Here is a 12,500-nt window from a genome sequence, read left to right as displayed (position 1 = left end):
TGTGTGTGTGTGTGTGTGTGTGTGTGTGTGTGTGTGTGTGTGTGTGTGTGTGTGTGTGTGTGTGTGTGTGTGTGCGTGCGTGTGTGTGTGTGTGTGCGTGCGTGTGTGTGTGTGTGTGTGTGTGTGTGTGTGTGTGTGTGTGTATTCACTTGGTCTTTGGATCACGTGTTGGACTCGTGATCGACAGCTATTTCCCTCCTGGAAGAGAGCTCAGAGCTCGTAGGTCCGATCTATGGGTAATGCTATGACCTTGCACACACACACACCCCCAACTCCCCGCCCACGAGAGTTGGAGTAACACCCCTCAGCGCTGCGATATTGATATTAATTCAGCCCGGGGCGAGAGTCGAACCCGGACCTCCGTAGTGGCAGTGTGTGTGTGTGTGTGTGTGTGTGTGTGTGTGTGTGTGTGTGTGTGTGTGTGTGTGTGTGTGTGTGTGTGCGTGTATGTATTCACTTGGTCTTTGGATCACGTGTTGGACTCGTGATCGACAGCTATTTCCCTCCTGGAAGAGAGCTCAGAGCTCGTAGGTCCGATCTATGGGTAATGCTATGACCTTGCACACACACACACCCCCAACTCCCCGCCCACGAGAGTTGGAGTAACACCCCTCAGCGCTGCGATACTGATATTATTTCAGCCCCGGGCGAGGGTCGAACCCGGACCTCCGTAGTGGCAGGCCAGAGCTCTAACCACAGCGCCATGTGTGTGTGTGTGTGTGTGTGTGCGTGTGTGTGTGTGTGTGTGTGTGTGTGTGTGTGTGTGTGTGTGTGTGTGTGTGTGTGTGTGTGTGTGTGTGTGTGTGTGTGTGTGTGTGTGTGTGTGTGTGTGTGTGTGTGTGTGTGTGTGTGTGTGTGTGTGTGTGTGTGCGTGTGTGTGTGTGTGTGTGTGTGTGTATTTACCTAGTTGTATCTTTCAGCATCAATTTTTTCTTAAAACCTTGAATAGTATTTGCACACACTGTTTCTTTATCTAATACGTTCCAAGTATCTATCACTCCGTATGGGAAGCTACTATTTTCAGATATCTTCTGTAATTATCTTTTTTTAGTTTCTTTTCGTGTCCACTTGTTTTTCCATTGTCCCATTTCAATAAATCATTCTTATCTAAGATTTCCATTCCTTTCATAATTCTATAGATAGTTTATAGGTCTCCTCTTTCCCTTCTTTGTTCCAGAGTTGGTAATTCTAATTTGGACAGTCTTTGTTCATATGTCATTTTTGAAAGAGCTGGTGCCAGTTCTGTTGCTGCTCTTTGTATTCTTTCTATTTGTTTTTATATTCTTTTTGGTACTGGCTGTTCATAGGGTTGCTGCGTACTCGAGTTTTGGTCTTATTAGTGTAGTTAGTTTTTTTTTTTTTTCATTTCCTCGTCCAAATAGGCAAATGCCACTTTTATTGACCTCAATTAGTTTTAGGTTTCTCCGACTATTTAATAAATATGTTTGTCCGGTGTCATGTCTTTGCTGATCATCACTCCAAGGTCTTTTTCCGAGTTTACTTTTTTGACATCTTCACCAATTTTATAATCTCTCGATATTGTTTTTACTTTTTCCAAATCCCATTATACTACATTTCTTGATATTCAATTTCACTTCCCACTTTTGAGTCCATTTCCAGATCTTGTCCAAGTCGTGTGTGTTTGTGTGTGATTCACCATGATCTTGGATCACGTGTTGGACTCGTGATCGACAGTTATTCCTCTCTTGAAAGAAAGCTCAGAGCTCATATATGACCGATCTATGGGTAATACTGTGACCTTACACGCATACACAGCCCTGACTTCCCGCCCACGAGAGTTGGAGTAACAACCCGCAACGGAGCGATACTGAAATGATTTCAGCCGTGGGAGGGATTCGAACCCGGATCGCCGTAGTGGCTGCCGAAAACTCTAACCACTGCGCCACGAGGTGTGTGTGTGTGTGTCTGTGTGTATGTATGCTTTTGTGTGCATTTACCTAGTTGTATTTTACGAGAAGAGAGCTATGCTCGTAGTGACCCGCCTTTGTATCTATCAGCATCCAGTTTGATCTTAAATTCTTGTATATTTTTTGCACCCACTGTTTCCTCAATCAGTTTGTTCCAGATATCTAACACTCTGTGTGGGAAGTTATCTTTTTCAGATCTCTTCTGTAACTATCCTCTCTAAGTTTCTTTTCGTGTCCTCTTGTTTTTCTCCTATTTCAATATAGTAAGTCATCTCTATCAAGGACTTCCATCCATTTCATAATTCTGTAGATGTTTAGTAAGTCTCCTCTTTCTCTTCTTTGTTCCAGGGTTGGTAGTTCGAGTTTAACCAATCTTTGTTCGTACGTCAACTTGGGGAGTGTATGTGTGTGTGTATGCGTGTGTACGTGTGTGCGTGTGTGCGTGTGTGCGTGTGTGTGGGTGGGTGTGGGTGTTGGGGGGTGTATGTGTGTGTGTGTCTTTGTGAAAGTGTGTGAGTGTGTGTATAATGTGTGTGTTTATGTGTGTGTTTCTGTGTGTGCGTGTTTGTCTGTGTGTGTATATATGTTTATGTTTATGTGTATTTGTTGTGTGCGTGTTTGTCTGTGTGTGTGTGTGTGTGTGTGTGTGTGTGTGTGTGTGTGTGTGTGTGTGTGTGTGTGTGTGTGAGTGTGTGCGTGCATATATATATGTGTGTGTGTGTGTGTGTGTGTGTGTGTGTGTGTGTGTGTGTGTGTGTGTGTGTGTGTGTGTGTGTGTGTGTGTGTGTTTTCGTGCATGCATGTGTGTTTACGTGTGTATGTGCGTTTTTGTTTCTGTGTGTATGTGCGTGTGTGTGTGTGTGTGTGTGTGTGTGCGCGCGTGTGTGTGTGTATGTGTGTGTGTGTGTGTGTGTGTGTGTGTGTGTGTGTGTGTGTTTGTGTGTGTGTGTGTTTGAGTTTGTGTGCGCGTTTGTCTGTGTGTGTTTTCTGTACAGTTTATTATATACATACATATATGAGTATCCTATATATGTAATGTTTGAATATATTTATCATTTGGGTGAAATGACGTCAGTTATTCAACTGACGAGAATTGAGCGTTATGTTCTGGACGTCACATGTAGGGAGATATTCAAGCGTTTTGGGTCGGCGTCTTAATGTTCTATTTAATCATGTTTAGCTCTGTAAGATGTGTTATCATTTTGTGTACTATGTTATAAACATGTCAACCCGAATTATTATCATATTTTCTGTTGACGTAATCCAAGCTATGTATTAGTTCAAGGTATTGTGTAATACGTTTTCGTCGTATTTGCACGAGTAGCTTCGCTAGAGTGCGTGCAAATACGTTTAGTCTGTCTTGGCAAATCAAGTTCAAAATCCATAGACGCTGATTCTATGGGGCAATCAGGGGTGACTGTTTTAATGTCTTTCCTCTCCCTGTTTATATATTTTAACTCAGCCATTAATTAGGATATTATGTGTGAAGTCAATGGCAGTGGTGCGGGAAGCCTGGACAGTGAAACTCTTGGTGACTATTTCTCTTTCACCCCCGTTCAAATTTTGTTTAAGAACTTGGAATCATGTCTAAATTTGGTTGCAAATCCTTAACTCAATTACATGTCCTTTGTTATGATTATCTTGTTATTCCTGTTAATCTAATGAATAATGTTAGGCTTTCCTTTTGTTTGATTTTTTTTTTTAATTTCATGATGGCGCAAAATTGAATGGTGACCTTGAACAGTTTTATTCTGTGAGCAGATATCATCTTAGAATATTTTATGTTACAAGTCAAAAGTATCTCGTAAGATTTGTAACAATATGTTCACATTGGCGTATGCTTAACTCGAAATTGATTCTTCTGTAGGCGCCAGTGCTGTGTTAGTGATGGTGCGGAAAGAAGAATTCAAGAGCACCACCCAACACCGTCGTAGCACATGACGTGGTATACGACTATACCATATATGTATGTGTATGTGCGTGTTTTTTCTTTAGAGCATTTGTGTACAAAAGAGCCTCCGGTCGACAAAAGTACGAGGAGAGGACGGCTGGCAAAATTGGCTCTCAATTCCGATACGACTTGCCAGTATTAAAAAAATGATAATAGTAAATAAGTAAAAAAAAAATAAGAAAAAAAAATAAAATAAAATAGAATAAAGTCAAATAAAGAAAAAAAAAAGGGGATATATGTTCACATTATTTCCTGGGTCCAAAAGGGACTTTTACTTTATCATTGTACATCAGAATCGATAATACTATATAAAAACATGTTGTTCATACATACATACATACATACATACATACATACATACATACATACATACATACATACATACATACATACATATACCAAGGCTTTTTCCCCCTTACAAGGGAGGTAGTCAAAAAGGAAAAGGCATAAAATCATTCCCACCCATTCCATCCCTGAATACACTCCACACCCCCTCCACCCTCCCTCTCATCTTAGCACCTCCTGGATGACGGGTCATCCCTACACCTTGTCCACTGCCCTGGGTCAGAAACAGTGTAGCAAGACACAGCACATCCACAGCAAGGCCGCTTCATTAAATCGGCGACCCCCCCTCTTCGTTCCCCCATTAATAAAAGGAGAAGACGGGGAGAAATCCCTTCGGGCTGCGTCAAAATTTGCTCACACATACTACCTTACCCCCCATCCCCCTGCCCACTCCACCTCATGCATCACAACATCATCCATACACAACCACTCTCCATTCAACCCTGTCTTCTGTCCTCTCCCGTCCTTCCTCAACAGATATTCCCCTCTTCCCCAAAGTCCCCTTCATCTCATCCATCCACCTCATCCTAGGACATCCCTTCATGTTCACTCCCTCCACATCTGCCTTCCATACCTCTTTTACTAGTCTTTCTTCACTCATTCTTTCCATGTGTCCAAACCATCCTAATACTTTTTTATCAACCCTATCTCCCAGCTCCCTTTCCACCCCTGTTCTCCTCCTCACCTCCTCATTTTTCACCCTATCCAGCCTAGTAACCCCATTATACTTCTCAGACACCTCAACTAAAACGCATTCAAACTCCTTCTCTCTTCTTTTCTTATGTTCTATGTTTCTGTCCCATACAGTGCTGTTGGCACAATCACTCCTTCATATAGTCTCCTCTTAGCATCCATTCCCAAATGTCTATTCCTCATTACACTTTTTAATCCACCAAGACATTTACTCGCTTCTCTCAATCTACATTCTACCTCCACCTTCACTCCACCTTTTCTGCCACATTTGCACCCAAGTATCTAAAACTATCCACTTCCTCCAGTCGCTCTCCCTTAATACTCAGTTCCAGACTACTGCCGCTTTCGCCCCTTGTACATCTCATCACCTTACTTTTGCCCACATTTATCTTCATCTTTCTTCTATCACACACTCTCCCAAACTCTGCCACCAACTTCCTCAATCCCTCCACCGATCCTGCCACAAGCGCAGTGTCGTCCGCAAACAACCGCTGGCTCACCTCCCACTTTTCTCCATTTTTTTTAACCATCTCCAATCCCTGACCCACTACCCTTGCATTTACCTCTCGCACTACCCCATCCATGTATAAGTTGAACAGCCAGGGCGACATAACGCATCCTTGACGAAGTCCCACCTTTACCTCAAACCACTCGCTCTCTCCATTTCTAATCCTGACACAAGCTCTACTACTCTCATAAAAACTCTTGACAGCTACTAGAAGCTTTCCTCTTATCCCGTATATCCGCAAAACCTCCCACAGTGCCTTTCTGTCTACCCCGTCGTAAGCCTTTTTCAGATCCATAAAGGCCCAAAAAACTTCCTTCCCCTTTCCTATAGCTTTCTCATATATCTGCCTTACCACAAAAATCTGATCTACACAACCTCTACCCGTCCTAAATCCACACTGTTCCTCACCAATTACTCCTTCAGTTCCTCTCCTAATCCTCTCAATCAAGATCCTCCCATAAGCCTTCCCAACTACACTTAACAAGCTAATCCCTCTGAAACTACAATATTCACACTTGTCCCCTTTTCCCTTGTAAAGTGGAACTGTACAGGCACTCCTCCAGTCCTCCGGCACTCTACCCTCTCTCCAGCAAACATTAAATAACCTTACCAACCAGTCCACCATCACTGTACCTCCTTTTTTTTTTTTTAGACATTTTGCATGGCATCCATCCAGACCAGGTGTCTTACCTGCTTTCATCATCTTAACAACTGCCTTCACTTCTTCCTTCCTTATTACTCCTCCATTTTCCTCACTCATCACGGTCATTTTCTTAGCATTTCCTACTGCAGCTATCTTTCCCTCCCTATCCTCCTTCACTTTTAGCAACATCCCTAAAATATTCTGCGCATCTTCCCCTACTGCCTTCTCTTCCATTATCATCTCTCCATCTGCACCTTTTACCTTTTCTTCTCTACTTGATTCGCCTCCTCTTCCTCTCTTAATTTCTTTCCAAAACATCTTTTTATTACTTTCAAATTTTTCTGTCATACTCTTACCCCAGTTCACATCTGCTCTCCTCTTTGCCTCCTTTACCTTTTGCTTTACTTCTCTTTTCTTTTCTTTGTACCTCTCATATGACTCCGTCGTCCTATTTTGTAACCAAATCGTGAAAGCTCGCTTCTTCTCTTCTACAACCTTCATTGTTTCCTCATCCCACCATTCACTACCCTTCCTTCTATTTCCTCCTGTCCTTCTTGTTCCACACACCATCCTTGCACACTTTGTGACTCCCTCCTTGAACCATCCCCATTCCTCCTCCACACCTAGCTCTACTCTATCCTTCACTCCCTCCCACTCCTCCTTCAGCTTCTTCTTGTATTCTTTCTCCTTTTCCTTTTCATTTAAATAGTTCACTCTAAGCATCTCCCTACCTTTTGTCCCTTTACTCTTCCTCCATCTATCCGGTGAAGAGATGGGGTGAAGATTTGAGTTCGCATACAGGACGAGACTTATATAGTAACTTACTAGAAAGGGGCTTCCACCAAGGCGTAAACAGCCCTACCCAAGGAGATAATATCCTTGACCTAATATTCTCTACAACAGAAAATCTTGTAAACGAAGTAAATGTCGGGCCAATATTCAGTACTAGCGATCATCGTACCATCACATTCAAAATTAAAATGGAAGGCAGTTTATCTAAGACCAGCAAAGAAAAAGTACCCGACTTCCGTAGAGCTAATTTCAATAGACTCCGATCATTACTAGAAAACTTAGGCTGGAGTACAACTTCGAACGACATTGATATTGCTAAAGCGTGGGAAAACTTCACCACGGACCTAAACCATGCTGTAAATCTCTGTGTTCCCTATTGTGAGAGATGTCCGGCAACAAATAAACCAAAGTGGTGGAATAGGGAAATTAGTAACAACCTCTCTCGTAAAAAGAGTGCGTACAAAAAGTATTTACCAACTAAAAGCCAAGACGATAAACTAACACTAGACAGAATTCGCCGCGAAACCAAAACACTGGTAAAACGTAGTAAGAAAGATCTTGAAGAGTATATTGCAGAGGCAAGCAAGTCGAACCCTAAAGAATTCTATAGTTATGCGAATATGAAGAAAACGCTTACCTGCGGCATTGGGCCATTATATAACGATGAAGGAAAACATACGGTTGATGAAAATGAGATGGTCTCAATACTTAATAATTTTTTTGCATCCGTCTTCACAGACGAAGATTGCTTAGTGTATCAGCCACCAGAACATAAAATGTTCCAAAACGTTTTAAATCAACTCATAATTACCGAAAGGGATGTCGTTCAAGTGATTGATAAGCTCAAAATAAATAAAGCCCCGGGACCTGACAAAATTTCACCTAGAGTTCTGCGAGAAGTCAAAAATCAAACCAGTAAACCCTTGTGCATCCTCTTCAACAAATCATTAGCACTCGGTAAAGTCCCATCAGATTGGAAATGTGCTAACGTAACACCAATATTCAAGAAAGGGGACAAATCACAACTAGGTAACTACAGACCGATTAGCCTGACTTCGATTGTGTGCAAACTGCTAGAGACAGTATAGTAAATTTTTTTTAGAAGAAAATAAGATTATGAAAGATTCGCAACATGGCTTCCGTAGCAAACGCTCATGTCTAACTAATCTCCTTGACTTCTTTCATGACGTTTTTAACAAATACGAGGAATGTAGATCTGTTGATATAATCTATCTAGATTTTCAGAAGGCATTCGATAAAGTTCCCCATAAACGATTGCTCGACAAATTAAAAATGCACAGTATTTCTGGCAATATCCACAACTGGATTAAAGATTGGCTCTCAGAGCGAAAACAGAGGGTCGTAATTAACGGGGCATCATCTAGCTGGCTCGACGTTAAAAGTGGCGTATCGCAAGGATCAGTTTTGGGACCCATCTTGTTCTAAATATATATAAATGATCTAGATGACGGCCTCCTCTGCAAAGTATCAAAAATTGCTGATGACAGAAAAATTGCCGGTAAAGTAACAACCACCAAAGAGAAAGAAACTCTACAATCCGATCTAGATAAATTATCAAAATGGGCTAGCAAGTGGCAAATGAAATTTAACGTTAACAAATGTAAAGTCATGCACATTGGAGGAAACAATGATCACATCCAATACCAAATGAATGGCGAAATATTGGATTCAGTAACTAAAGAAAAAGATCTAGGAGTTTTAATATCAAATGACTTGAAGAAGTCAACATTGCTCGAAGTTGTTAAAACAGCAAACAAATTAGTTGGCTTCATCGGAAGAGTCTTCGAAAATAAATCAGAAAAAATATTGCTAAACCTCTATAATTCCTTGGTCCGTCCCCATCTCGAATACTGTGTACAATTTTGGTCCCCATACTACCAGAAAGATATTAACAAACTAGAAAGAGTACAACGGAGAGTGACCAAAATGATACCAAGGCTAAAAAATCTGCCGTATGAAGAAAGACTAAAAAAATCTAAACTTATTCTCCCTCTCAAAAAGGAGAATGCGAGGAGATTTGATTGAGGTTTTTAAAATGTTCAAAGGCTTTGACAACATTAATGTCAAAGATTACTTCTTATCAGACCAATCAAATACAAGAAGACGCCACGATTTCAAAGTAATTGGCAAAAGATTATCTGCGAACGAGAGTAAGCACTTCTTCTTTAACCGGGTTGTTAACGTGTGGAACTCGTTACCTTCCATTGTCGTTGAAAGTAACAAGATAACAACATTTAAAAATCGCTTAGATAAATACTTGGAATCTAATCCGCAAATAAAATATTATCCTTTGCAATAAAAGATATGACAACCAGACATTTAATCGCAATTGGATTAATTGGATAGGACAGTGATAGCAGTAGTGTTAGTTCATCTTCTATCGCCTAGTTGCCCTGTTTCCTTAATTGTAGTGTAGTTTAGTCAACACAAACAGCCTCGTTAGGACCAGTAGGCCTGCTGTTGTTTGTTCTTCCTTTGTGTTCCTTTGTGTTCCTTTGTGTACCTTCCACCAAAAAATGATCTGATATTCCCCCACCCTCTCCCCTCAGCACATGTACATCCTTAACTCTTCCTATCATAATCCTATTTACCACTACATAGTCCATTAACGCTCTATCTACCACCCTTCCATCCACCACCTTCTCCCATGTGTACTTATGCTTGATTTTCTTCCGAAACAATGTATTTGCTATCATCAACTCTCTTTCTAGACACATTTCCACCACTACGATTCTTTTCTGGAACTCCACATTTCCCAACCACTCCATCAATTGGATCATTTCCTACCCTAGCATTAAGGTCTCCCATTACTAGTACATTGACATTTCTCCCTAAATCCTCTATGCACTCATTTCAATCTATCCAAAAAGTTGTGAAATGCAAGTTTAATGACATTGTAATTTTGAAAATGAATAGACAGATAAGCAGACACAGACCTTAGAGGAGTATTTGCCTCGGTGGAAGAAAGTCAAAGAATTTAATCAACATTATGAAATCTAGTGATGCTTCAACAGAAATTGGGATATTTTAGTATTTTTTCTTTTTTTTCGCAAATTTAATTTTAATCAAATTTAATTCACTCTAATATCGCGTTACCTCAATGCAGAGAGTACATAAGTCTATTTGTCTTTTTCCAGTCATCTGGGGTCCATCGAACATACTGCTTTAGACCATTCAAATCGAGATTTCTTCAGGGTCTTTGTGAGTCGTGGCTTCTTCCTGGGCCGATCTGCTCGCAACCCAGCTTCCAAAAGCCTGTTAATCACAATTCTAGGAGGCTAATTGATTTTATCTTCAGCCAACATGGCTTTAATCTATGCGCAAGGATTTTTTTTCCTATGAGCCATTTTTACTATCTATCAACCCTGAGTGAAGTTTTCTTCTTTCTGGCACATTTCTTTTTTCCTTCTTGAGCTCAATACCAGATGTTTTTCTTCTTCTTTTCCTCTCAATTAAACTAAAACTCTGTGTGGGATTTATAATTCTTCGCAGCTTGTAGCTGTTTCATGGACGTACCCTGCATCAAAAGATTGATCTGTCCGACTTTCATAGGGTTCCGGGATTTTATTTTTTCGTTTTCAATAAAATCTAAAAGCAATTTAACCTGACATAAACCCGAAAAAAATGGTAAATCAAATCTGGAATAAAAAAAAAAAAAAAAAAATTAAACAGGGAAATAGCTGAATACTTCCTCAACAAATCAAGTCCCAGGATAAATTAAGTGACAGCCAATCTGAGTCAGAGCTGAATCCATGCATTAAAAATATTTATGTAGATTACATTTACTACATATTTTCCTAAATTTCTAATACCCATTTATATATATATATATATATATATATATATATATATATATATATATATATATATATATATATATACATATATATATATATTCTCTACGGTTCTTCTTCTTTTTTTTTATCTTCTTTGCTTTTTATTTGTCTGCTTGTAATGTAGCCATTTGTTATTGAGCCCTTGTTCCTCCTGTCCCCCACTTCCTACCTCGGTATACATTTGGTCCACCTTCTTTCTTTCTTTCTTTTACGTCTTTGGATTATGTTCTGTTTTTACTTTTGGGTTTCATTTTGATGTTTTTTGTCACACTTGCTTCATGTTCACTGCCATTTATTCTTTTTTATTTTGTTTGGTTGTAATTTAGCCGTTTGCCCTTGACATTTTTTTTGCGGACATTTGGTCCTGGTTGTATGTTCTGAAGTATTCACGTTAATGTTACGTTTGAGGCTTTTTGCTACTCTTGTTTTTTTATTGTTCACAGCCATGTAACTTATTTCATTTGTATTTTTGTAGTGTATATTTTTGTTTTTAATTTAGTCGTTTGTTTCTGATTCTTCATTGCAGACATTTGGTCCACTTCTATTTATATCTCTGTCCTGTTGTTGTTTACTGTGTGTCACCTATGGTTACTTTTGCTTTGCTTGTTTTATGTTCACATATATGTAACTTTTTTTTTTATTCTAATTGGTTTTTCATTTCTATTGTAATGTATTTATTTTTATTATTGTAAGGTATGCTTTGTACAATTGACTGAGAGGGTTGACAACACTCTGAACTGAGCAAGGCCTAGGTCCAACACAAAACCATGAGAGACCCAGAGTATTTTTATTTTTGTCGTTTCTCTATTTTTGTGAAAGATAAACGATTTCACTCCTCTCAGGAGGAGCCCCCGTGAATACATTGGTTAGTTTGCAAATTCCGTGCACATTCTTTAATGCATTTCCGGAGCTCCCCTCAGCTGAATAAAATCCTTGATCAATCCCATTGAATTGTAAGGGGTTCTCCGAAAAATACACCTTGGCACCGATGTTTTTTCTTCTTCATTTTTTTTTTTTTTCATTTTAGGAGACTTTTTTTTTTTTCTTCTTTTTTCATTTTAGGAGATCCTGCGGGTAATTTTCCTTCCAAGACCACTTCTGCATCCGAGAACCAGAACTGACCTTGTGGAATCGCTCATGGAGCTCTTCCTTCTCGGCGTGGCGTGCTCTCGTCTTCTCGGTCGTGTCGCCTCCGGCCGTCGGAAGCGTGATAGAAAAGGGGCCTGAGAGCGGAGACAGAAAACGGTCACCATAGATGAGCTTGCTCAAATTTTGACTAAGGGTAAGTGAACATACATACATACATCCATACATCCATCCATACATACATACATACTGTACATACATACATACATACATACATACATACATACATACATACATACATACATACATACATACATACATACATACATACATACATACATACATACATACATACATACATACATACATACATACATACATACATACATACATACATACATACATACATACAGTATTACCCATAGACCAGTCATATATGAGCTCTGAGCTCTCTTTCGAGAGGGGAATAAGTGTCGATCACGAGTCCAACACCTGATCCAAGATCACGGTGAATCACACACACACACACACGTATATATATATATATGTATATATATATATATATGTATATATATATATACATAATATATATGTATATACATGTATATATATATATATATATATATATATATACATGTATATATATATATATATATATATATATATATATATACCGTATATATAAATATATGTATAT

The 12,500-nt window shown here is 39.4% G+C and overlaps 1 protein-coding gene across 1 annotated transcript in view; it reads right to left on the bottom strand.

The window, feature by feature from the left end:
• Nucleotides 1-12,500, bottom strand: part of LOC143022720 (uncharacterized) — a 47,393-nt gene that overhangs the window by 11,266 nt on the left and 23,627 nt on the right. Inside the window, exon 3 of the mRNA XM_076181069.1 lies at nt 11,811-11,940. Within this exon, the coding sequence (XP_076037184.1) occupies nt 11,811-11,940 (130 nt within the window). The remainder of the gene's footprint in view (nt 1-11,810; nt 11,941-12,500) is intronic.

Source organism: Oratosquilla oratoria, unplaced genomic scaffold (genome assembly GCF_046742065.1).
Source record: "Oratosquilla oratoria isolate Oo_2021 unplaced genomic scaffold, ASM4674206v1 SCAFFOLD146, whole genome shotgun sequence".
Taxonomy (NCBI): domain Eukaryota; kingdom Metazoa; phylum Arthropoda; class Malacostraca; order Stomatopoda; family Squillidae; genus Oratosquilla; species Oratosquilla oratoria.
The sequence above is the reverse complement of the archived record's forward strand: the minus strand, read 5'-3'. Positions and strand labels throughout refer to the sequence as shown.